Source organism: Mixophyes fleayi, chromosome 8 (assembly GCF_038048845.1).
Source record: "Mixophyes fleayi isolate aMixFle1 chromosome 8, aMixFle1.hap1, whole genome shotgun sequence".
Classification (NCBI taxonomy): Eukaryota; Metazoa; Chordata; class Amphibia; order Anura; family Limnodynastidae; genus Mixophyes; species Mixophyes fleayi.
In genome coordinates, this window is record NC_134409.1 from 136,570,808 (window position 1) to 136,593,817 (window position 23,010).

Genomic DNA, 23,010 nt, shown 5'->3' on the forward strand with positions numbered 1-23,010 from the left:
ACAGAAACCAAACTGGCTTTCTCCATGTCAATTAATATTGTACAGTCTATAATGGCTGAATTTTTTGGTATTTTATACAAGTGGAGGGGGGCCTAGAGAGACAGAGTGACCCCAAACTGTCTTTCTCCATGTCAATTAATATTGTACAGTCTATAATGGCTGAATTTTTTAGTATTTTATACAAGTGGAGGGGGGCCTAGAGAGACAGAAACCAAACTGTCTTTCTCCATGTCAATTAATATTGTACAGTCTATAATGGCTGAATTTTTTAGTATTTTATACAAGTGGAGGGGGGCCTAGAGAGACAGAAACCAAACTGGCTTTCTCCATGTCAATTAATATTGTACAGTCTATAATGGCTGAATTTTTTGGTATTTTATACAAGTGGAGGGGGGCCTAGAGAGACAGAGTGACCCCAAACTGTCTTTCTCCATGTCAATTAATATTGTACAGTCTATAATGGCTGAATTTTTTAGTATTTTATACAAGTGGAGGGGGGCCTAGAGAGACAGAAACCAAACTGGCTTTCTCCATGTCAATTAATATTGTACAGTCTATAATGGCTGAATTGTTTGGTATTTTATACAAGTGGAGGGGGGCCTAGAGAGACAGAGTGACCCCAAACTGTCTTTCTCCATGTCAATTAATATTGTACAGTCTATAATGGCTGAATTTTTTAGTATTTTATACAAGTGGAGGGGGGCCTTGAGAGACAGAAACCAAACTGGCTTTCTCCATGTCAATTAATATTGTACAGTCTATAATGGCTGAATTTTTTGGTATTTTATACAAGTGGAGGGGGGCCTAGAGAGACAGAAACCAAACTGGCTTTCTCCATGTCAATTAATATTGTACAGTCTATAATGGCTGAATTTTTTGGTATTTTATACAAGTGGAGGGGGGCCTTGAGAGACAGAAACCAAACTGGCTTTTTCCATTTCTTTACATATTTAACTATAAGTGTAGGGTGTAATATACATTCAAGACGATGGCTGCATTGCCAATATGCATAGATGGAGAGGAAGACAATCTGTTTTGTGTGTAGAATAGGCCTACCAACGAAGAATTAAACTGTTTTTTTGGATGATTTATTACCTCAACAATTAGATTACTTGTCTCTAAAACAGTTGGAGCACTAAATTGGGTTAATTTAGGCCCAAAAACATGGATTTTCCCAAAAAATAGCAAAACAAAACCAAACAAAACCAAAACCAAAACCAAAACACGCAATGGCGGTTTTGCAAAACCAAAACCAAAACCAAAACACGACGGTAATCCAGATCCAAAACCGAATCCAAAACCAAAACACGGGGGTCAGTGACCATCTCTAATGATTATTACTTTTGAATGTGATTGGATAACTGAACACAGCTGCAGACCCATTATGAAGGGTATGCATACTTATGCAACCGCAATATTATAGTTGTTTTGTGTTTTTTTACTTCTGTACAAATCGTCTATTTGTTTTTCACTTGAATTGTGTTGGTTGTAATGTTACATTAAAGGTAGATAAAGGTCTGATATGATTTATCTTGATTTCAGTCTTTACATCTCAGACATTTGCAATCCCCGTAAGGGTGTGTAGACTTTTTATATCAGCTGTATAAAACTTGGAATAAATCACTACCCTAACATTAATAACACTTGTCACTAAACAACTCATTTAAAAATGCTATTTCTTTCATACATTTACAGTTACAAATTATGATACTTTTCATTACAATATAACAAATGTGAACAATTGTTATTAGGCTGTATTATGGTACATCAAATATGTTGCAATTTTGCATAGGTTGATACTTTCAAATAACAAACATAAAATACTAATCTCCAGTGATGAATCAACCTCTGACTTCAGATTCATGAAAACTTTATTTAACTGGTGCAAGAAATATATATATAGCTTGATTCATATTACATCTAATTACTTATGTGCTTGTGGTTTGTGCATAAGCATGCTTTTAAAAGCAAAGACTATTATTAACATCTACTGAATCCATGTAACCAAGTGCACACTGCCATATATACAGAACTCTCCAGCTCATTTAATTCACTCATTTCCCATGAGCACACTGACAGACCTTATTTCTACATATCAGAATTTGAGGATACATAGGGGCAGTTGTACCTTTACAGTATGTTTAAATTATATTTTCCTACATTACTCTTCTTTGGGGAGAGCTGGTGGCAAGGTAGGAAAAATTGAGGTGGGCGGGGCTTTAGAATGTGGTCGACAAAGAAAAGTGGGTGGGGATAGCCTGTTGTCAAGCCTCGCCTACCTCAGTACACACCCGGAGTGGCAGGACTGTTAGGATACAATCATGTCATGTCAGAAGGCAAAAATTATTTATATTAATGTTGCTTCCAGCTCTTACCGCCAGGATTGTGTGCTGTATATTATTAGTGGTTATAGAGTTAAACATCCGAACCTCAAAGGATTAACAAGGATACAATGTTTCCAAATAATTGGTTACATTGTTACATGCTGTTTAGTAGTGACAGGGAGATGACTTTTACTGACAACTATCTTTTTTTTCTGATTTACAGATGATATTGTCTCTACTGTGGTTACATGTATTGATGTGTGACATGCAAATAGAGTAGTATTTATTTACAAGTTATATTATGTTTACATGATGGGATATGTCAAGATAAATATTCAGAGACCATAAGTAAATGCAGCACATTTCATTGGCCCGTGTGGAAGCGTTGTGCTGTGTACAATGCAATAGTCCTGGTGCAATAGAGTTATATTATACATTACCCAACAGAAAGGAAACAATAGAGCTGTGTAACTCAGCTGTGACCCAGGAAGACAGAACATTTCGAAACTATGCAGAGGATTTCACTTCTGCTTGCCCAGACAAGGAGGGACAGGAAGTGATTGTTTTTCTGTAGGGTCCTGATTGAACTTTGTAGCAATGGAAGAACGCAGTGGGATCAGGTAGGTGGAATCTGGTTCCTATTGTAATATGCAATATATAGTTTGTGCAGTGTGTGATCTGAAGGGAGATGACATCCAGCACCGTGTCACAGGTGTAGGTGGTTCATATTAGGGCAGAGGTAGGAAACCTGTAGATCTCCAACTGCTGTGGAACTGCAAGTCCCAGCATGTCCAGCCACAGGTTGTCCAAGGCTATATTAAAGCACGTGTGTCACCCTGTTCTAACACAGATCACAATCTAAAGCATTAATCCATGTATGTTTTTATATATTCATATTTTGTTGTAAAACAGACATTTTGCTCAGAATTATTATGTTATTCGCAGCTCAGCCAGGATAATTGTTTAATCGCTTCTTTATTTTCACTTTATAATATACAATGGAAACTGTTTTTGATAGTAATGTATTGTGTTACAATCTTTTGACTTTTTACTTAGTTCCTGGTTTTTTCACCTGAGGGTAATCCCGTGACTCGTCTCATTCACCACTAGAGGCGCTGTTCCGTTAGACAACGTTGCCGGTCACTGTGCAGTTTCGTTTGATAAATAGTTGCAAAAAAAAAACCAAAAACATTTTTGCAATTTCGGAGACTTGCCGAGCTGTACGGCATGTAAAATAAATAAAAGTAACCACTGCAGTGTCCGAGTGACCAAGCAACAATGAGACAAACAGGAACCAGCTCCCATCACTCTTTGAATATCACTAATACTTGTCCAGTGTCATTTTTCACCTGCATTGTCTGATTGTCTCTTATCACATATAGTTCAGTGTTTCCCAAAGCCAGTCCTCAGGGCGCCCTAACTGTGCAAGTTTTCCAGATCTCTTTGCTGGAGCACAGGTGTAGTCATTACTGACTGATACAATGTAACAGGTCCACAGGTGTAGTCATTACTGACTGATACAATGTAACAGATCCACAGGTGTAGTCATTACTTTCTGTCATGCCGCTCCTTCTCTACCACACCCTTCACTGGCTCCCCTTCCCCTACAGGATCCTTTTCAAACTCCTGACCCCCACTTACAAAGCTCTCTCCCAGTCTACTGCCCCCTATATCTTTAACCTCCTCACCACCTACACTCCGGTCCGCTCCCTGCGCTCGGCCAATGACCGTCGCCTCTCGTCCACTCTGACTTCTCCCGAGCTGCACCCCTACACTGGAATGACCTCCCTCGTTCCATCCGTCTCTCTCCCAACCTGTGCTCCTTCAAACGGGCACTTAAAACCCACCTGTTCCTTAAAGCCTACCAATCAGCCACCTAACCCTCATCCACTCTTTTCGTTCTCCCTCTCTCCCCTGGCCCCTCTCTTCTCTCCCCCTGCTTCACTGGCTCCCTTTCGTGCCTGTTTTTGTTTCACTCTCCCTTAGGATGTAATCTCTTACGAGCAGGGCCCCCCTCCCCTCCTGTTTCCATACCGGTTCTTCTGCTCCGCCCTCACTCCATATGTCTTCCTGGAGTTCCTGAAGCATTGGTACTTTGTGTTTATTGTTCTGTACTTTGTCACCCTGTTTTGTAATACTGTTTGTACTGTGTACGGCGCTGCGGAAACCTTGTGGCGCCCAACAAATAAAGGATAATAATAATTACTGACTGATACATTCTAACAGATCCACAGGTGGTAGAATTATGTCACTTGTGACCTAAAAAACCTGCACTGGCCCTGAGAATTGGGTTTGGGTAACACTGACATATACCCTCAATGTCCTCTGTGACTCACTTCTAAGTTTGTATTTGTGCACAGTACAATCCCTACACCCAAACTTTATTATATTGAAAGAAAATCTCACAGTCTATGTTTACTTCACTTTGAGGAAGCTTCTGATATTTTAATACAATCCACTACTTCTAGCATTGCTCACACCTATAATAAAGAGCTCTGATCCAAAACACACTAAGGAGTAAATGTATCAAGCTGCGAGTTTTTGGTGGGTTTGAAAAGTGGAGATGTTTCCTATAGCAATCAATAAGATTCTAGTTGTCATTTATTTAGCACATTCTACAAAATGACAGCTGGAATCTGATTGGTTGCTACAGGCAACATCTCCACTTTTCAAACCCCCAGAAAACTCGCAGCTTGATACATTTACTCCTAAGACTTATGTAGCAACACTGCATTTAGGTGCAACATTTGGACTCCAGAAACCAATCTGCAATGAATTTTTGTGTGTTAGGTGTAAGAGGATGTATTGTGGACAGTAGGAGGAGGGAGTGTGTGGGTGACTAAGTATATTATTATCCCTTCTCACATTTTTACTCTCTTCTAGAGCACCACATTCAGCAAATTATGGAGCTATGGGACAGCCTTATGAGCCAAATTACCTGACGAACCCAGGTATGATGATCGATCCGCCCTGTCTTCTGAATACACAGCTGGATGGCAGGGATTTTCCAATAGATCACTGTAACAACCCTCATTTTGTTAAATACTTGAGAAAGACATGTAGAGCATTGTATAAGAAAAATGCAGCCAAATAATTTTCAATGTTTTGAAACACTATAAGTATTTGGAAAATATTATTAATTTATTCACTTTATTTGTTTTTCCCCCCCACTTATATAATATACAAATCCTTTCTGCTGATTTTTCTCATTATTTACGTCCAGAGATACTCTATAAAATCTGTCTGCAGAGTACCTGTGATAGGGATACAATGGACGTAGAAAGTCCCTGTGTGGCACCTTCCTTATATGTGTGTATAATTAGATACATGATGCATAATGGGGAAATGGATGTTAGTTTCTGGCATTGCTGTTAATTTTGTCTGCTGAGACACAACAAATAGGGAGAGAGAGAGAGACTATATATAATTGGGTAGACCAGTCCCATGACAATAGACAGCCAAGGAGAAAGTCAACGAGTGTCTACGCTGGGTGGAAAAATGTGTTGCCTTATAAATGTTACACGCAAGTTAAGCAAACACCACCATCTCTAATACATATGTAACGGCCCCTTACTCCCGCTAAGGGGTGTACATGTAAAATCGTCGTGTGCGTCTCACTTACTTCTTCATGCGCAGTGCCTCCGCCAAGGCTTCCTAGTCTGGGACGTGAATGTAATGACCACCAGGGGCGACTTGTGGACCCCCTGTAACCACACCCACTGCACACAACTCTGCTACACGATAAGATTGTTCTTTTATATAAAAATATTTACTTTGAAAATATATATTTTAAATAGATATACAGTTAGGGAATAAATAACTAAGATTGCAAACACTTTTATGAGGTTGAGTATTAGACTCACTATAGATATCATCATCATCACGATTTATTTATATAGCACCACTGATTCCGCAGCGCTGTACAGAGAACTCGCTCACATCAGTCCCTGCCCCATTGGAGCTTACAGTCTAAATTCCCTAACATACACACACACACAGACAGAGAGAGAAAGAGAGACTAGGGTCAATTTTAAAAGCAGCCAATTAACCTACATGTATGTTTTTGGAGTGTGGGAGGAAACCAGAGCACCCTGAGGAAACCCATGCAAACACAGGGAGAAGATACAAACTCCTCACAGATAAGGCCATGGTCGGGAATTGAACTCATGGCCCCAGCGCTGTGAGGCAGAAGTGCTAACCACTGAGCCACCGTGCTGCCCATTCTGAATATATAATGAGGTCTTCCTCTGTTCCACCTTCCACTCTGCTGGCAGGTTCCCTATAAAGACCCCAACCTCCACAGTGCAGGAACCAATGAATCCAATTGTTTAGAGCTGGCTGTAGAGTAGCATTCTGTTTTCCCCAGCGCTCCATCTGATATATCACTTCTATGGCATCAAATGTCATTACATCGGAGAAATGAAGAGGACGATACATAGTGCAGTGTATTTTGAGACATGTTTACATTTTTAGACGCTTTGCTTAAACACTCTCCAAGTGTTACTCTGCACCAGCCAGAATACATTTTTATTTTTTTTTAACTCTGATGAGATCATATCAGACCCTAGTCCCTCTGTCTGTCTGTGTCTGTATATTAGGGGATTTAGACTGTAAGCCCCAATGGGGCAGGGACTGATGTGAGTGAGTTCTCTGTACAGCGCTGCGGAATCAGTGGCGCTATAGAAATAAATGGTGATGAATGGGAGGGGTGCTGGTATTTCTTTTCAAAAATGTAAATACTTGCTGCCGCTGGATGGGCAGGCCTAGTCTACATTCCAGGGATTTAAGTTAACCTATGCTTGATAGAAAATGTTGTGGCTATTTACATATGGATCATGCTTTGTAATCATTGACCATTTTCTGTTTTGATGATATTTTGCTTCAGTAAAATTGATGTTTATACACAACACAGGGTAGACGTACAATCTTATATCCGATCCTCCCTTTCGTTGCTGCTCACTCTCCCTCTTGCTGGAGGAACTAGCTGATCACTAGGCAGATACACTCAGGTGTTCTTATGTGAGTAGATCCCTCTGAATAGATCTGGCTGACGTTGAACGCCCCAAAAATTGCGCCGTCTTCTCCGCTTTTTCTCATTACAGTAATCCTGGTCGATGAAATGCCATCTAATTCTTTTGCACTCTCTGCAAACACTCACAACTCAATCCGCAAACACGCTCTGGCAGAAACCTGTTTTGTGTGTGGTGAATGAGGCCCTATGTGTATTTCCTACTAAACGTTGATTTTACCTCTCTGTTTGGATACTCACCTCTCCTCCTTCCCAATCAGATCTGGAACGGAGTCCTCTGCTTCCTGGATCTACAAACTATCCTGATGGAAAGATGGCGTCAGCGGCTATGAATCCGGCTATGAATCCGGCTATGAATCCGGCGCATTACGCTGCAGCCGGTGCGGCTGCCCTCACTAATCCTGCCATCGGCACAGACGGACCAACAGCTCCGCTCCCTGAATGGACAAACATTCCAGGGTATGAAGGGATGGGCACTTCTGATAACAGTAAGTAAATGTGATTATTTAGGTTGTTTTTTTTTTTTTTTTTTTATAAAACTATAAATATATTTTAGTTTGGTTGACTGTGAGCAAAGACAGAGCGACCAGGGTCAATCCTGATAAACGTTGGATCGATCCCCATCAAATGTTGATGTGATCTCCCGGTCATTTTAGAGCCAGCAGGGCAGCAATTTGGCTTTGAGGTTGATTCTGTAGCTTTAGGCAAAACACACGTTTAAAATGTCATTCTATGATTTGTAAATGGAAACATGGAAAAATGAACCTAAATTCCAGTATGACATTAGAGGTATGTTTAGCCACTTAACTGAGATTGTAGTTTTCTTTCCGTTACAGGTGGTAAATTTCTGCCCCCTCCAGATTTAGGACCGATGCCCGGAGCTGTACCATCGCCAACAAACATCAACTGGACGTAAGATCTTCTGCAGTCTGTTCTCCGTAGACGCACACAACTGTATTTATCACTGAGATTATACAATTCATGCATTTTAACCCTGTTTTTTTAGAAGCCCACTCAAAAGTCGTATCACAACTAATATCTTAATAGCTAAAAATATTTACAATGCCCCAAAATTAGATGTTATTCAATAGTCTGGGGGCCACATTTAAAGAGTACCCGTTGCCTACAAAGGAACTTCAGCTAGTTTAAATAATGTCTAAGGCATTTATGAGAATTGTTGTGTGTGTGTGTGTGTGTGTGTGTGTGTGTGTGTGTACCTTTAAAGCATACAGTCTTACCAGTGCTTAGTTGCCAACATGTCACTAGTAGCTCAGATAGGTACAAGACAACTTGTAGTCAAAGAGGAAAGGCCAGTATCCGTCAGGAAGAAAGATACAAATCACAATCCAGCAGAAGAATTATTACAACAAAGACAAGTGTCAGAATTTGATTCACTATTGGTGACTTCTGGAACAAATTGGTAATTTTCTTTGTTTGGGAGAAAACATTCCTGGCACATACCTAAGTAGGTGCAGAAAATGCCAAAAAATGGCATAGACTCGTATGCACCTTACAGGTCGAGAATCTGTATCTGATCGGAACAACCAAATTATTTCTAAAACCAAGTTTTGTGGACAATAAAAATGGAAATTCCTAGCGTTACTTTTTTCATGCAGATAAAATTGTAGCAAGTGAAGCGGGTGGCCAATTTGATCAATCAGCCCATAAGTCTTCATGTGTAGTTAAACTAAATTAGATCGGACAATCTCAAATGAGCAAAGTGCTTCGTGTTTGGGTACATTAAGAGAGACTGTGGGCTGTCAAACATTTCAAATGATACATTGTAACATGTATAGTAATTATTGACAGATCGTAACAAATAATAATCAGCAGTGTTTGAAAGCAATGGCTATGTCAGTCCATGGTCCTTGTCTACAACATTTAATGCCAAAATTCCATGTGATTCCTTGAATTCCATTCAATAATTTAATTCACAGGGTGTTTGGGTTAAGTGATCGTACTAGTTGCGTCCTGTTGGTTGTTCTGTCATCTCCTCTTTGCAGGGTTCCATTCATCTCAGAGGACGTTGCGAGAAAGGCTCTTCTGGATTATGCCAAACGTAAATGTTGCTATGGATCAGCCCCAGCTGTAGAAATGACCTTCCACGAACTCCGACCTTATAATACATACAGAGTGAGCATTCTCCACTTTTTCAATTCACAGCAGGGCCGTAACTAGGGCTGTGCGACAGGGGCGACCGCCCAGGGCGCAACGCTGAAGGGGGGCGCAATTTAGGAATATTTTAGGTTAATTTGGTTAAAATTGAGGGCTAGGGGGAGGGCATTTGTCTTTCTCGCCCAGGGCGCTAGAATTCTAAGTTACGGCTCTGATTCACAGTTTAGTAAATACTCCCCCAGGACTATGGTTCACATACCAAACCCACAAGCAGAACCACTTCTATGTATATTTACTTTGGATATTGGCCGTAGGGTTAATATGTTCTCTGTCTGTGTATATAATAGAGTGACAGCCACACAATGCATTTAATTTGCTGTGATTTCTAACATATTGTCTTGTTGTTATTTTTAGTATCGTCTGGAGACCTTCACAGAGTCCCGGGCGTGCAATTGGGTGACCAAGCCTTTTACAAGTCAGTGTTTACCAAGTGATAGCATTGAAGGCGGTTGTTGCCTGTCTCTAGTAGAGCGGAATGTTGGGGTTTGTAGTATAAGAGAAGAGGCAATGGGTGGTATTATTATTATTATTATTATTATTATTATTATTATTATTATTATTATTATTATTATTATTATTATTATTATTATCTTTAATTGATAAGGCGCCACAAAGGGTCTGCAGCGCCGTACATGACATATACAGAAATCAGTGACCCATGACACAACATGATACAGAAAGAACAAATATATATATATATATATATATATATATATATATATATATATATATATTACACACACAGGTAACATGGTAATGCAAATCAAATTATTACTGGGACAATGTGTGAAAGTGATGGTAGAAATCAGCGAGAAGTAGGCCGAAGCTTAAGAAAACAGGGCTAGGGAAGCAGGTCAAGAGGTACAGGGGGTGATGGAATAGTAGAAGGAGCACACAAGGAAAGAGGGCCCTGGTACTAACTGGGGGAGAGAGCCAGGACAAGGGAGTTAGGAGGAGGACTGATAGACTTTAATAAAGAAATGAGTCTTAAGGGCACGCTTGAAGCCTATGAGAGTAGATGCTAACCTGATGGAACGTGGAAGATCGTTCCACAGCAGGGGAGCAGCCCGGGCAAAATCCTGAAGACGAGAGTGATAAGAGGCGGTGGTCACAGGCAGAGCGGAGGGGGCGGGTAAGAGTGTAGGTAGAGATGAGATTGGAGATGTAGGGAGGGGAAGATTGACTAAGAGCTTTAAAGGTGAGGGTGAGGAGTTTAAATGTAATTCTGTAGGGTATGGGGAGCCAATGTAGTGACTGTTGGAGGGAGACCGCAGAGATAGAGCGGCGGGAGAGAAAAATGAGGCGGGCAGCAGCATTGAGGATAGACATAAGAGGGTAAAGGTGAGAATCAGGTAGGCCACAGAGAAGGAGGTTACAGTAGTCAAGACGAGAGATTACAAGCGAGTGAATGAGGGATTTCGTAGCTGCCGTGGTGAGAAAGGGACGTATCTTGGATATATTCCGAAGGTGGAAGTAACAGGATTTTGAGATGGACAGAATGTGAGGCTTATATTTTCAGCGCTCTCTTTTTGCTAACAGTGTTTAAGGTAGGAGGCAGACATTTTTGGGCTGAAGCAAATTAATTCGGAACCAGTGATATCACTGTGACTGTGTACCTCGATGATGTCACTGGTTCCTAGCGGAGGAGTTGGGTGCATTCCTAGCAATATTATTTCACCTTATGCTTCCACTCTGTAGGTAACCGAATTACTTAGAGTCAGATGGCCGTGTCTGTACCTGTACATTGCATGTAGTGAAATGTGGATATCTGCATCTGAATAAATACCAAACTGAATGTAAATTCCATTCCCGAGTTGCCCAGAGCAGTTTTATTAAGTAGATGAAAGGGGCATCGCAGCTGGAGGCCGACTAATTAGACTTCTTAATAATGATTTCTGGACAACGGAGGGGTAAAGTGTATGTTCATCCAATCTTAAGATACGTCACATTTCTTAAGACAAATGATAGAACTGCAATTTATACTAGTGAACACCGAGTGCAATCTAGTTTTGGGATGTAGGCACAACCTATACCCTTACCACCTCCCAATTATCTGGTCTTCACTTGCAGTTAATGTATGAGCAGTAATCTAGCCAAAAAGACAAAAACAATGTTGATACTTTGAGTGTTAGGGGCTGAGGAGGCAAACGTAAAAATGTGACTTTTGTGTATACGCACGAAAATGCGTCTGTACATTTCATTTTCTGCAGCTGTGTTTGAGTTTGCAAATCCAATCATAAGGGGCTGCAAGTATAAGATCTACTCAACTTAAAATATGAGCTGAAATTGTGCACATACACAGTGCGGTAAATCTTAGGCGAGTCACAAATTTCTGTTGCACAAGAAGAGTCACATCCAACTCTCAATCAGTCCATAAGTGTGACTCTTGTTGTTACTGACAGGTCAGTCGGTGGATTCTCCGGCTTTTGAACCAGCCCCTCTGCCCTGGGAGATACCGGTCCAGATTCCAACCATGTTCCAGGATCAGATAAAGAAAATGCCCGTTCCTCGCACATCCTCCGTGAAGGTAACAATATAAACTTTAGTGTGTTCCATTCTCCTTTCATCTGTTGTCCAAGTTTCCTGATGTTCTTACAGACAGAGAACTGTTTTCTCGCTGGATATACCAACTTTATCTATAATTGCACCTTTTCCCCCCAAGATACCACTCACAACCTGGTCTGTTCAGTAGAATCTGAGGTGCCTTTATGAACGTATAGGGTATCTGTGTTGACTGCATAGATTGGTATCTGCTCATTGTGCTGGGAACATTTCATATGTGGAGGCAACAGAGGATTAGGATCATATTGGGCCTTGAATGGTTCTCTAGCAATGACCCCCTTCAATCTACCGCTTCATCGTTTTCTGGCATGCATTAACCACATGCCCAACAGGTCACCTAGTGTCCGATAGACCATGCTTAGTGCTAGATTACTATAGGTGCAGATTAGGGTGCTCTGCTCCCTAGCAGGCATGTAGGTCTCCACAAGTAGGGGAAACTGTTGTCCTCTTGCAGCTTTGGGGGAAGGATTACTACCCCGACCATTTCTATATAATCCCACACAGAGAGGTGGGTGGTTTTCTCGGAGTGAAAGGCAACCTAGGCTAATTCCCATGTTTCTCTTCTCTGTTAAAGACTTGCCCACAGTGTCTGGGAACTTGCAGAACTGCGTGCAGGAAATGTCACGGAACGCGTCGGGTAAGTACTTCATATGTTTTGCAGGACATGCATATTATGTGACTACACGATGGACCTCTGAAGCAATAGCAGGTGCATATTCATTTATGGCAGAGTTGACAAAGGTGTCTATTGTGGAACTGCGAGACCTGGCTGGTTGGGCATGATGGAATTTGCAGTTTCACAAAAGCTGGAAAGCCACAGGTGTCTAACTAAGCCTATAGAGGTTATATTTCTGCCATGCTTAGCATTGCTGCCTGACAACGCTGGGCACTTAGGCTCCATTTGACCAGGGCACAAAGTAAATAATAATAATGCACATATCATATGTTTTTATTACATTACTATATACATACATGTAAATTCTTATTTCCATATAAAGTGCTCATGGGTACGTACAACTTTTGCAGAAGTAAAAAGCTCTGCCAACCCCTACTAAGTCAGGCAACCCTTGCTTAATGCACAAATGAATTTCAATATCGCTCCCAAACACTAAACCACGATTTTGCATTTTGCTGCAGAATCCGGTGTTATATTGTAGCTAGGACGCCAGTATCTGCCCAGCTAATCTTATCCGAAGAACGTCAGAAGCCAACTCCATCTTGACTTGCTCAAGCCATGTGTTTACCAGTGGAAAGGACTCGGTTACACAAAAATAGGCGCACAATGACACAAAAATTGCGAGTCCTAATTTTTTTGTGTTGGTAAATCACATATTTGATTTAAAACATATCACTTGTAATGCTAAAAAAGTTATTTTCAATTCATGGAGAAGGGATTTTTGTTGCAGTGATTAAATCTCCACAGAGCACCTGTAAAGGATTTTTTAGTGTTGTCGTTGTTGGCTACAATAGTTTATTTGGTAACCAGCTGTCAAGTAATAGATATCAGTCATTCACATGTTTTAATCAATGGTGCCAGTGAGTTCCTGCTTCAAATGATTTGCAACATCCCAGAAATGCAACAATGTTTCAGTTTCATTAACGTCTTTGATACTTTGTTTGTCTGCTTGTGGAACACACAGGTGAGATGTCAGTGGTGTAATGGGACTGGGCGTCGTGTGCAGGAAGCTTGCGCCCACTGCAAAGGATGTGGAACAGAAAGGTATAATATGGATGTATGACCTAATGCAGAGGGTTCCCAAACTTTTTCAGTTCGCCGGCACCCTTACAGTCTCCATAACTTTTTCAAGGCACCCCTCCAAAATAATTACAGAGCAGTCCCGTTTTTTAAGTATTTGAGTCAAAATAACGTGATAAGTATTTAGGTCTGGACAGAAATACTTAGTAAGTTGCTCGCAAAAATAATACACATAAATCTGAGGGAAAAGAATATTTTTATATATTTTTTTTCAATTATATTTCTGTCAAAGAATAATTTACAGCTAATATTAAGAGGAATAAGATCAAACAATATAAAACAACAACATGAACAAAAATCATCACACTATGTCCCTTCACCTTTACACTGTGCCCTTTCATCCACACACTCTGTGTCCCTTCACCTTTACACTGTGCCCCTTCATCCACACACTCTGTACCCCTTCACCTTTACACTGTGCCCCTTCATCCACACACGCTGTCTGCCCCTCTTCATCCACACACGCGGTCTGCACCCCTTCAGAAAAAATCGGGCCCAGTACGGGCCCCCGTGCCACCCGGGCCCGGCCCCCCCCATGAGCGCCCCCCCCCCCCCATGAGCAACACATACTTACCTGGGGCCCGCCGCTGGTCTCCGCTATTCTGTCTTCAGCCTGGCTGTCACGGTGACAGCCAGGCACCACGATCCGAGCGCAGGGGTGGAGGAATCATTCCCCCTGCGATCATGTGATCTGTCACAGGCAGAGCACATGATCGCAGGGGGAATGAATCCTCCACCCCTGCGATCGGATCCTGGTGCCTGGCTGTCACCGTGACAGCCAGGCTGAAGACAGAATAGCGGAGACCAGCGGCGGGCCCCAGGTAAGTCTGTGCTAAGCTGTTGTACCGGGCCCCCTGGTGAGCGTGGGCCCCCTGGTGAGCCCGGGCCCGGTACAACAGTACCCCCCGCACCCCCCTGATGGCGGCCCTGCCCACACGCTTTGTCTGTCCCCCTTCACCCACACGCACTGTGAGTGAAGGGGGACAGCGCCCGGGACCCAGCATCCTCCTCTCTCCTGCCGCTTCTCACTGAATATGTCGGGAGTGATGACATCATGTCCGACATTCAGTGAGAAGCGAGGAGGGAGGAGGATGCTGGGTCCCGGAGCCGCCATATTGGTAAGTTGTTTTTTTTCTACCCTGGCCGCGGCACCCCTATGACCTAATGTATTCTTTTATTAGCACAAAAAGTATATTTTTCCATTAATAAGCTCCTTCATTTGTACCACTCATAATCAGTTTTTAACTAACAATGTATGCGCCTTTACTTTAGTGCTGTATTAAAAAAAATATAAAAATAAATAAATAAAAAGTAAGCGATTTCCCCGTTCAAACAATAAAATAAAATAAAACCGTAATAAACAATACAGTCCAAAAATAGTGTGTGTAGATAGATACTGGGTTTAATAGAGTGCTCCTCAGTACAAATAAAATGTCTTATTTTAGTGGTATACTGTATTCCAACTCTGATGTGCATGTGGAGGCATAAAAGGAAATAAGAATAAAAAATATTGTGCAGCAAACTTCTTAAATTCAGTGGTTACAAACTCAGCAGATAAGTAAATTGTACCATACTATCACGTCCAAATCCACCCTTGTTAATGCACTCACATTCTGAAATCTTGTTTCAAATGTATATCAGGGTGCTGGATTATCCAGCACGATTATCCGTTGTTGTTTCAGGTGAAAGTGCAATTTAATTTCTGTTTAACTTTTGTGCTGTGTGTAAGAATATTATTAGGAGAAATAATCAATGGGGTATTGGGGAGTCGTAAAAAATAGTTTGACCAATAATTTATCGGTAGGAACATCGCGGCTGCGCATTTTTTACGGTAATACGTTACTGCAACATCACAAAATTATCCGCAATTAGAAATCCGTGATGTTGTGGTAATGCGGAGTGCCTTTGCAACCATGCCGGAGGCACACCGCTCAAAACTGAATTCGCCCTAATGAGACAGATTCAATTAGCGCACAATGCGACTGTACATGTAAGAGACGAGAGATAGACCTGTATATTACACTCTATGGCTAACACGTCACACATAATCTTGTACGTCTCATCCACAGCTGCACAACCTGTAACCATTCTGGATATGTGAAGTGCCAGGGCTGCTCCGGCCGTGGGCAGATTGTGAACTACATCGAGCTGACCGTCACATGGTGAGAATGGACGAGGTGTTGGGTTAATGCCCCGGAACAGACTGTTCCCATCATAACAACATGACTACTACTTTAACTGCAAAAATACCAACTTTGGAAATCCATCTTTTTGTGTGACGTCCAATGTTCCAACAATTCACGTCTGTGTCACTTTGTCAGGGCCAGTGCAAGCCTTGCGTGCAACCCACCCCCACTCGGAATGCGTTACCACTGCTACATTGGCAGACCGGAGGTTTGTAGCGGCATCTTTGGTCCCTCAGACTGCGAGTGTGGCGCTCGTCTGTGACATCATAGCCAAGGTCCACACACCAAGCCTTACACTGATATGGAGGAGGAGAAGCTTCATATGTTAGAATCTTCTGATCAATGACCAGTGCTCTGTATAGGGCACTGCCGGGGCTTTAAAATCACTGGATGAGGGACGTTAGGTGTCTTTCATCCACTGTTTTAGGTGCCCCCTAACCATTGCTCCTCTAGGCATGCTAGGATTGATTAATGGTAGCGCTGGCATTGAAAATAGTGATTTCATTAATAATATATTGTTTGTTAATGGGGTTCCCATAGATTGTAAGCTTGCGAACAGGTCCCTCTTACCTCTCTGTCTGTATGTATTACCCAGTATTGTTTTATTACTGTTTGTTCCCAATTGTAAAGCGCTACGGAATTTGCTGGCGCTATATAAATAAATGTTGATGATGAATGTTGATAATAGGGTGACCTGTGAATGTACAACGTGGACAGATCGCCCACGTAAAAATGTGTTTGCACATTCATAAATGAAGCTTAGTGTGTGGATACATTAATTTCTAGGTATTATTCTTTATTGTCCCTTTTAGGAAAAATAACGTTTATGAGTTTGTAGCTGATCACATGTCTGAGTTCCCTACAGAGCTGTTCAAGACAGTGAATGGAGAGAAAATCTTCTCAGATGAGCAAATGTTGGTGAGTAGGTTGTATGTATGTATCAGTACTGAGGCTAAAGCTCCTGCACTGCCTCACACCTCACTCCCTACTGCACACTGATGCAAGATAGAGAAGCACCGCATTCCTGATAAGTTTCCTGAAGATGTTTGCTTACTAAAAGTAGATGAGGCAAATAATATGCATGCCATAATTTAGTTATACAAGTATAAATGTTAATATTAATCTGAAATGCCAGGTACATTATGTAGCTCAATAACACATACTTATATATACAGTATATATATATTGTGTGTGTGTGTGTGTGTGTCTGTGTATACACTATATGGACAAAAGCATTTGGAGGCTTGACCATTACACCACAAGGGACTGTAATGACATTGTATACAAACACATATACTTTAATATGGAGTTGATACCCTTTTTGCAGTGATAACAGCTTCCACTCTTCTTGGAAGGCTTTCCACAAGATGTTGAAGTGTTTATGTGGGAATTTGTGCCCATTCATCCTGTAGAGCATTTATGAGGTCAGACACTGATGTTGGACGAGGAGGCCTGGCTCACAATCTCCATTCCAGTTCATCCCAAAGGTGATCGATGGGGTTGAGGTCAGGGCTCTGTGCGGGCCAGTCAAGTTCTTCCACATCAAACTCATCAAACCAGGTCTTGTAGTCCTTGCTGTGTGCACTGGGACACAGTCATGTTGGAATAGAAAAGGGCCTTCCCCAAACTGTTGCCACAAAGTTGGAAGCATAGCATAGTCCAAAATGACTTGGTATGCTGAAGCATTAAGATTGCCCTTCACTGGAGATAAGGGGCCTAGCCCAAACCCTGAAAAACAGCCCCATACCATTATCCCTCCTCCACCGAACTTCAAAGTTGGCATAATGCAGTCAGGCAGGTAACGTTCTACCAGCATCCGCCAAACCCAGACTCGCCCATCTGACTGCCAAACAGAGAAGTGTGATTCATCACTCCACAGAACACGTTTCCACTGCTCCACAGTCCAGTGTCGGTGTGCTTTACACCACTCCATCCGACGCTTGGCATTGGTCCTGGTGATGTGAGGCTGCATGCAGCTGCTCGGCCATGAACTCACATTCCATTAAGCTTCCGACGCACAGTTTTTGTGCTTACATTAATCCCAGTGGAATTTCGGAACTCTTCAGCTATGGAATCAGCAGAGAGTTGGTCACTTTTACGCACCATGCGCCTTAGCCGTCGTTGACCCCGCTCTGAGGTATAACGTGGTCTTGCACTTTGTGGCTGAGTTGTTGTTGTTTCTAAACGCTTCCACTTTCTAATAATATCACTTACAGTTGACGGTGGAATATCCAGCAGGGATGAAATTTCCTGAACTGTCTTATTGCTAGGATTGCATCCTATCACAGCACCACGCTGGAAGTCACTGAGCTCTTCAGAACGACCCATTGTGTATCACAGACGTTTGCAAATAGAAACTGCATGGCTAGGTGCTGGATGTTATACACCTCTGGTTGATATATCTCAATTAATTAAATAATAGGTGTGGCCAAATACTTTTGTCCATATAGTGTGTGCACGTATAATTTATATATATATATATATGTGTGTACATAATGTATATACCTGCACACTTTACGCAATGATTTCTTGGTTTGTGATAGGAGTGTAATTGTCTTTCTTATTTTTTCTTCCTTGTTATAGTTGCCGCCGCTGATTAATTTCACAGTTCCATCAATTAATCAGGCGTCCCAGAATGGTTTGCAGCAGCATTACTCCCAATTTTCCTCTTCGTGTCGGATGCTGAGACAGGTGCGCTGCCGACATTAATGTTACTACACCGCAGTAAACTAAAGTGACACGTTATTAGGGGGGAAATCAATTAGCCGCGATGTTCCTCAGAATAAATCTGAACTTCTTTTAAGAAATCTCCACTGACTTTTCCTCACGCCACATTGAGGTGCGAGGAAGAAATCAACGTAGAATTTACCGTTGCAACGTTAAAAACGCACAGACGTGGTGATCCGAGGAACATCGCAGCTAATTAAATCTCCCCCTTAAAGTCTTATGAAAAAAAAATGGTTTAGCAAATTTTTTTACACCGAACACGTTACACTACAGCTTTTATATGTCATCATGTTGGTCATCTGACTTGATTGCTAAACGTTGAGATGTCCTAGTGCAAATTTGCTCCCTTTAGCCGGATTTGCTCCTAACTTTAAACAAGGGACCATCGTATCTTAAACATTGGCTTCCACATTAAGGGCTGGAAGTGAGCAGATGAGTAAATTATACTACACAAGTGATTCAATATGGAAAGTAAAGCAAAAAAAGAAGTAACTTTGCACCTTGGCAAAACCATGTTGCATTGGAGGGGGAGGGTGTAAATTTAAAATGTGGGGACAGATTTAAAGTTGGAGAAGGGCATGCCCTAGATCAACTTTAAATTTCAGTGTGAAAATTAAGTTATGAAATATTTGTGTGCTACATGAAAAAGTATTTTCCTTACATGCAAAATAATAAACCAATTAGCACCCCTTGTATTCTTTGTCTTACTTTCTTTAATGAATCAGGCCCTATATTTATAAATTTCCTGTAAAACCGTTGTATAAACTGTGAGTTCCGATGAATGTCCATTAGGAAAACTGTTTTGTAAGGAATGACTATTGTAAATCACAGATATATGAAGTGACCTTGAAGATCCGTGGGCTGTATAAAAACATTTTATTGTCGCGGCCTCTACTGTGACTTACCGATTCGTTATAATTTCATGCAGGCGGTATATTATCCCCGGTATAATTATACATTTTCTCTGTCTTCTCTCAGAGACACAGCATTGAATGGCTGCCCCTCACCAAGGTGGAATATAACTGGAGAGAGAATCGATACAACTACTTTGTGTACGGAAAGGAGAACTCGGTTTATACGGACAACTACCCGCAGAAGTGTTGCTGCGCCGTCATGTGACCTGGATCTGCCCTGAATCGACCTCTCGTATAGTCAGCACAGTTCTATAGGAATTACTCCATGTGACTCTAACTATGCAGCTTAATGCAGGATTGTAGTACGATATAATGATACTGACTACCCCCGACAGTAATTACAACGACGTTGTGAATCCAAAGACTCATACCTCGAAATGAAAGATACATCGACTTACCATTACACAGATACACTCATTATACCATTATACAGATGCACCCAACATGGCTTTACTCCACCAGTGTAATTACTTCCACAGTCCCAGCCTGGCTACCTTGAAAGAAATTCCCTGTGGCGTCCCAATTTCAATGAGTGGTGCCGAGTATGGCTATTCCAGGGGTCCCGCAGTTCACATAAGTGGGATAAGAAGAAAATATGAAATTAGATTTGAATCATCCTAGAACTTTTGCCTAAATATATGTGAACGTTACTCGTACTACTGATCTAAAGCAATGTACATTTTCATTCAGTTTCACGTAGATCTGCAAAGTTAAATCATTGAATACATATAATTTTAGGCATGTCATTTCTAGTGCTAGAATTATTTTTTAACATCTACATTTATGGAATAAATAGCAAGTTGTTTAGTACAATCTGTCTTCTAGGACTTTTTTGATCTGTTTAATGTCACCTAGGGGGAAATTAAATTCGGCGCGATGTTCAGCTGCGGCTATTGTCGGCCATTATGGTAGGAATCTTCATTCTTTTTTTTTTTTCTGTGCACCTCTATGGGGCGCGTTGGATTCCTGTAAAATATCCAACGCGAGGTGTCTACGTGGACGTTCCAGGGTCACTTTGCGCCGAATTGAAACTCCCCCTTAGTGTCATCTTTTCAGGCTCACTGAGAAATAGTATGATGTCTGAATTTTGGAAACTTTGCAAAATTGTACAAATTCTCAGTTATAATTGGGGCAGAGATCACCTGTCAATAGAGTCAAAACCATGGAGGAGACTTTTCACAAATGCTCCGCGCTAATATAGGTACCCGCCTTGTTTCACTTTTGAGAAGTGACTTTGCGCAGACACTTTAGGGGCTCAAGAAGGATTATAGGTGTTGTAGGAAATATGGGTGCTATTAATCATTTTTTGACTGGGTGACTAAAGTCATAGATCAAGGGGGTTCCGTTGATGTAGCTTATCTTGACTTTAGTACGACTTTTGACACTGTCCCACATTGCAGACTGTTAAATAAACTCGAAAGCTTGGGATTGGATTCTAAGATGGTTGAATGGATAAGATCTTGGTTGCAGGATAAAAAACAGAGAGTTATAGTAAATGTAGATCATTCACAGGAGGGAAAGGTTACCAGTGGAGTACCCAGAGGATCTGTACTTGGATCAGTGATTTTTAATATCTTTATTGGGGACATTGCAAATGGTGTTGAAGGGTAAGTATGTCTTTTTGCAGATGACACAAAGATATGTAACAGGGTAGACACACCAGGAGGGGTAAAACAAATGATGATCTAGGTAGACTAGAGGAATGGTCAAGAGTGTGGCAACTACAGTTTAATGCCAAAACATGCAAAATCATGTACTTGGGTTTTAAAATCCCAAAGGCTAAATATAGTATTAACGACACTATAATGGAAACTACTGCGGAGGACAGGGATCTAGGAGTCACTATCTCAGGTGACATAAAGGCAGGTAAGTAATGTAACACAGCAATGAGGAAGGTAAGTCAGATGCTTGGTTGTATAGGGAGAGGAATCAGTAGCAGAAAGAAAGAAGTAATAATGTCACTGTATAGGTCATTGGTGCGGCCTCATCTAGATACTGTGTTCAGTTTCGGAGGCCGTATCTCCAGAAGGATATAAATACATTACAGACTGTACAAAGAAGGGCAACTAAAATGGTGCATGGTCTACAGCACAAAACTTACCCGGAAAGACTAAAAGATCTTAATATGTATAGTTTGGAGCAGAGAAGAGAACGGGGGACATGATAGAAACTTTCATATATATCCAGGGTTATAACAAGGTGCAGGAGGGGAACATTCTACAAAGGAAGAGAAGTATTAGAACACGAGGACATGTACTGACACTGGGGGGAAGAGAAGTATTAGAACACGAGGACATGTACTGACACTGGGGGGAAGAGAAGTATTAGAACACGAGGACATGTACTGACACTGGGGGGAAGAGAAGTATTAGAACACGAGGACATGTACTGACACTGGGGGGAAGAGAAGTATTAGAACACGAGGACATGTACTGACACTGGGGGGAAGAGAAGTATTAGAACACGAGGACATGTACTGACACTGGGGGGAAGAGACGTATTAGAACACGAGGACATGTACTGACACTGGGGGGAAGAGAAGTATTAGAACACGAGGACATGTACTGACACTGGGGGGAAGAGAAGTATTAGAACATGAGGACATGCACTGACACTGGGGGGAAGAGAAGTATTAGAACACGAGGACATGTACTGACACTGGGGGGAAGAGAAGTATTAGAACACGAGGACATGTACTGACACTGGGGGGGGGAGAGAAGTATTAGAACACGAGGACATGTACTGACACTGGGGGGAAGAGAAGTATTAGAACATGAGGACATGCACTGACACTGGGGGGGGAGAGAAGTATTAGAACACGAGGACATGTACTGACACTGGGGGGAAGAGAAGTATTAGAACACGAGGACAAGTACTGACACTGGGGGGAAGAGAAGTATTAGAACATGAGGACATGTACTGACACTGGGGGGAAGAGAAGTATTAGAACATGAGGACATGCACTGACACTGGGGGGGGAGAGAAGTATTAGAACACGAGGACATGTACTGACACTGGGGGGAAGTAGGTTCAGAGGAAATGTGAGGAAAACTACTTCACAGAAAGGGTAGTGGATAAGTGGAATAGCCTCCATCAGAGGTGGTAGAGGGTAATACAGAAGAGCAATTTAAACATGCTTGAGATAAACATAAGGATACTTTTACAAGATTAAAAGATCAAATAGAGTTTGAGGTCACCATAGGTTAAAATTTGGGCAGACTAGATGGGCCAAGTGGTTCTTATCTGCCGTCAAGTTCTATGTTTCTATTTTCCTTACATGCAAAATAATAAACTAATTTACACCCCTTGAATTCAAATATAGTTCAGGAGAAAATGT

The 23,010-nt window shown here is 41.6% G+C and overlaps 1 protein-coding gene across 1 annotated transcript; it reads left to right on the top strand.

The window, feature by feature from the left end:
- Positions 1–2,776: 2,776 nt before the first annotated feature.
- Positions 2,777–20,486, top strand: LOC142099836 (protein SSUH2 homolog). The gene is made up of 13 exons (XM_075183743.1): positions 2,777–2,944; positions 5,208–5,275; positions 7,614–7,841; positions 8,190–8,265; positions 9,357–9,486; positions 9,883–9,943; positions 11,931–12,055; positions 12,665–12,727; positions 13,731–13,810; positions 15,916–16,008; positions 16,845–16,950; positions 18,616–18,723; positions 19,738–20,486. The coding sequence occupies exons 1-13, from the start codon at positions 2,922–2,924 to the stop codon at positions 19,876–19,878; spliced, it is 1,302 nt and encodes a 433-aa protein (XP_075039844.1). The 5' UTR covers positions 2,777–2,921; the 3' UTR covers positions 19,879–20,486.
- Positions 20,487–23,010: the final 2,524 nt, after the last annotated feature.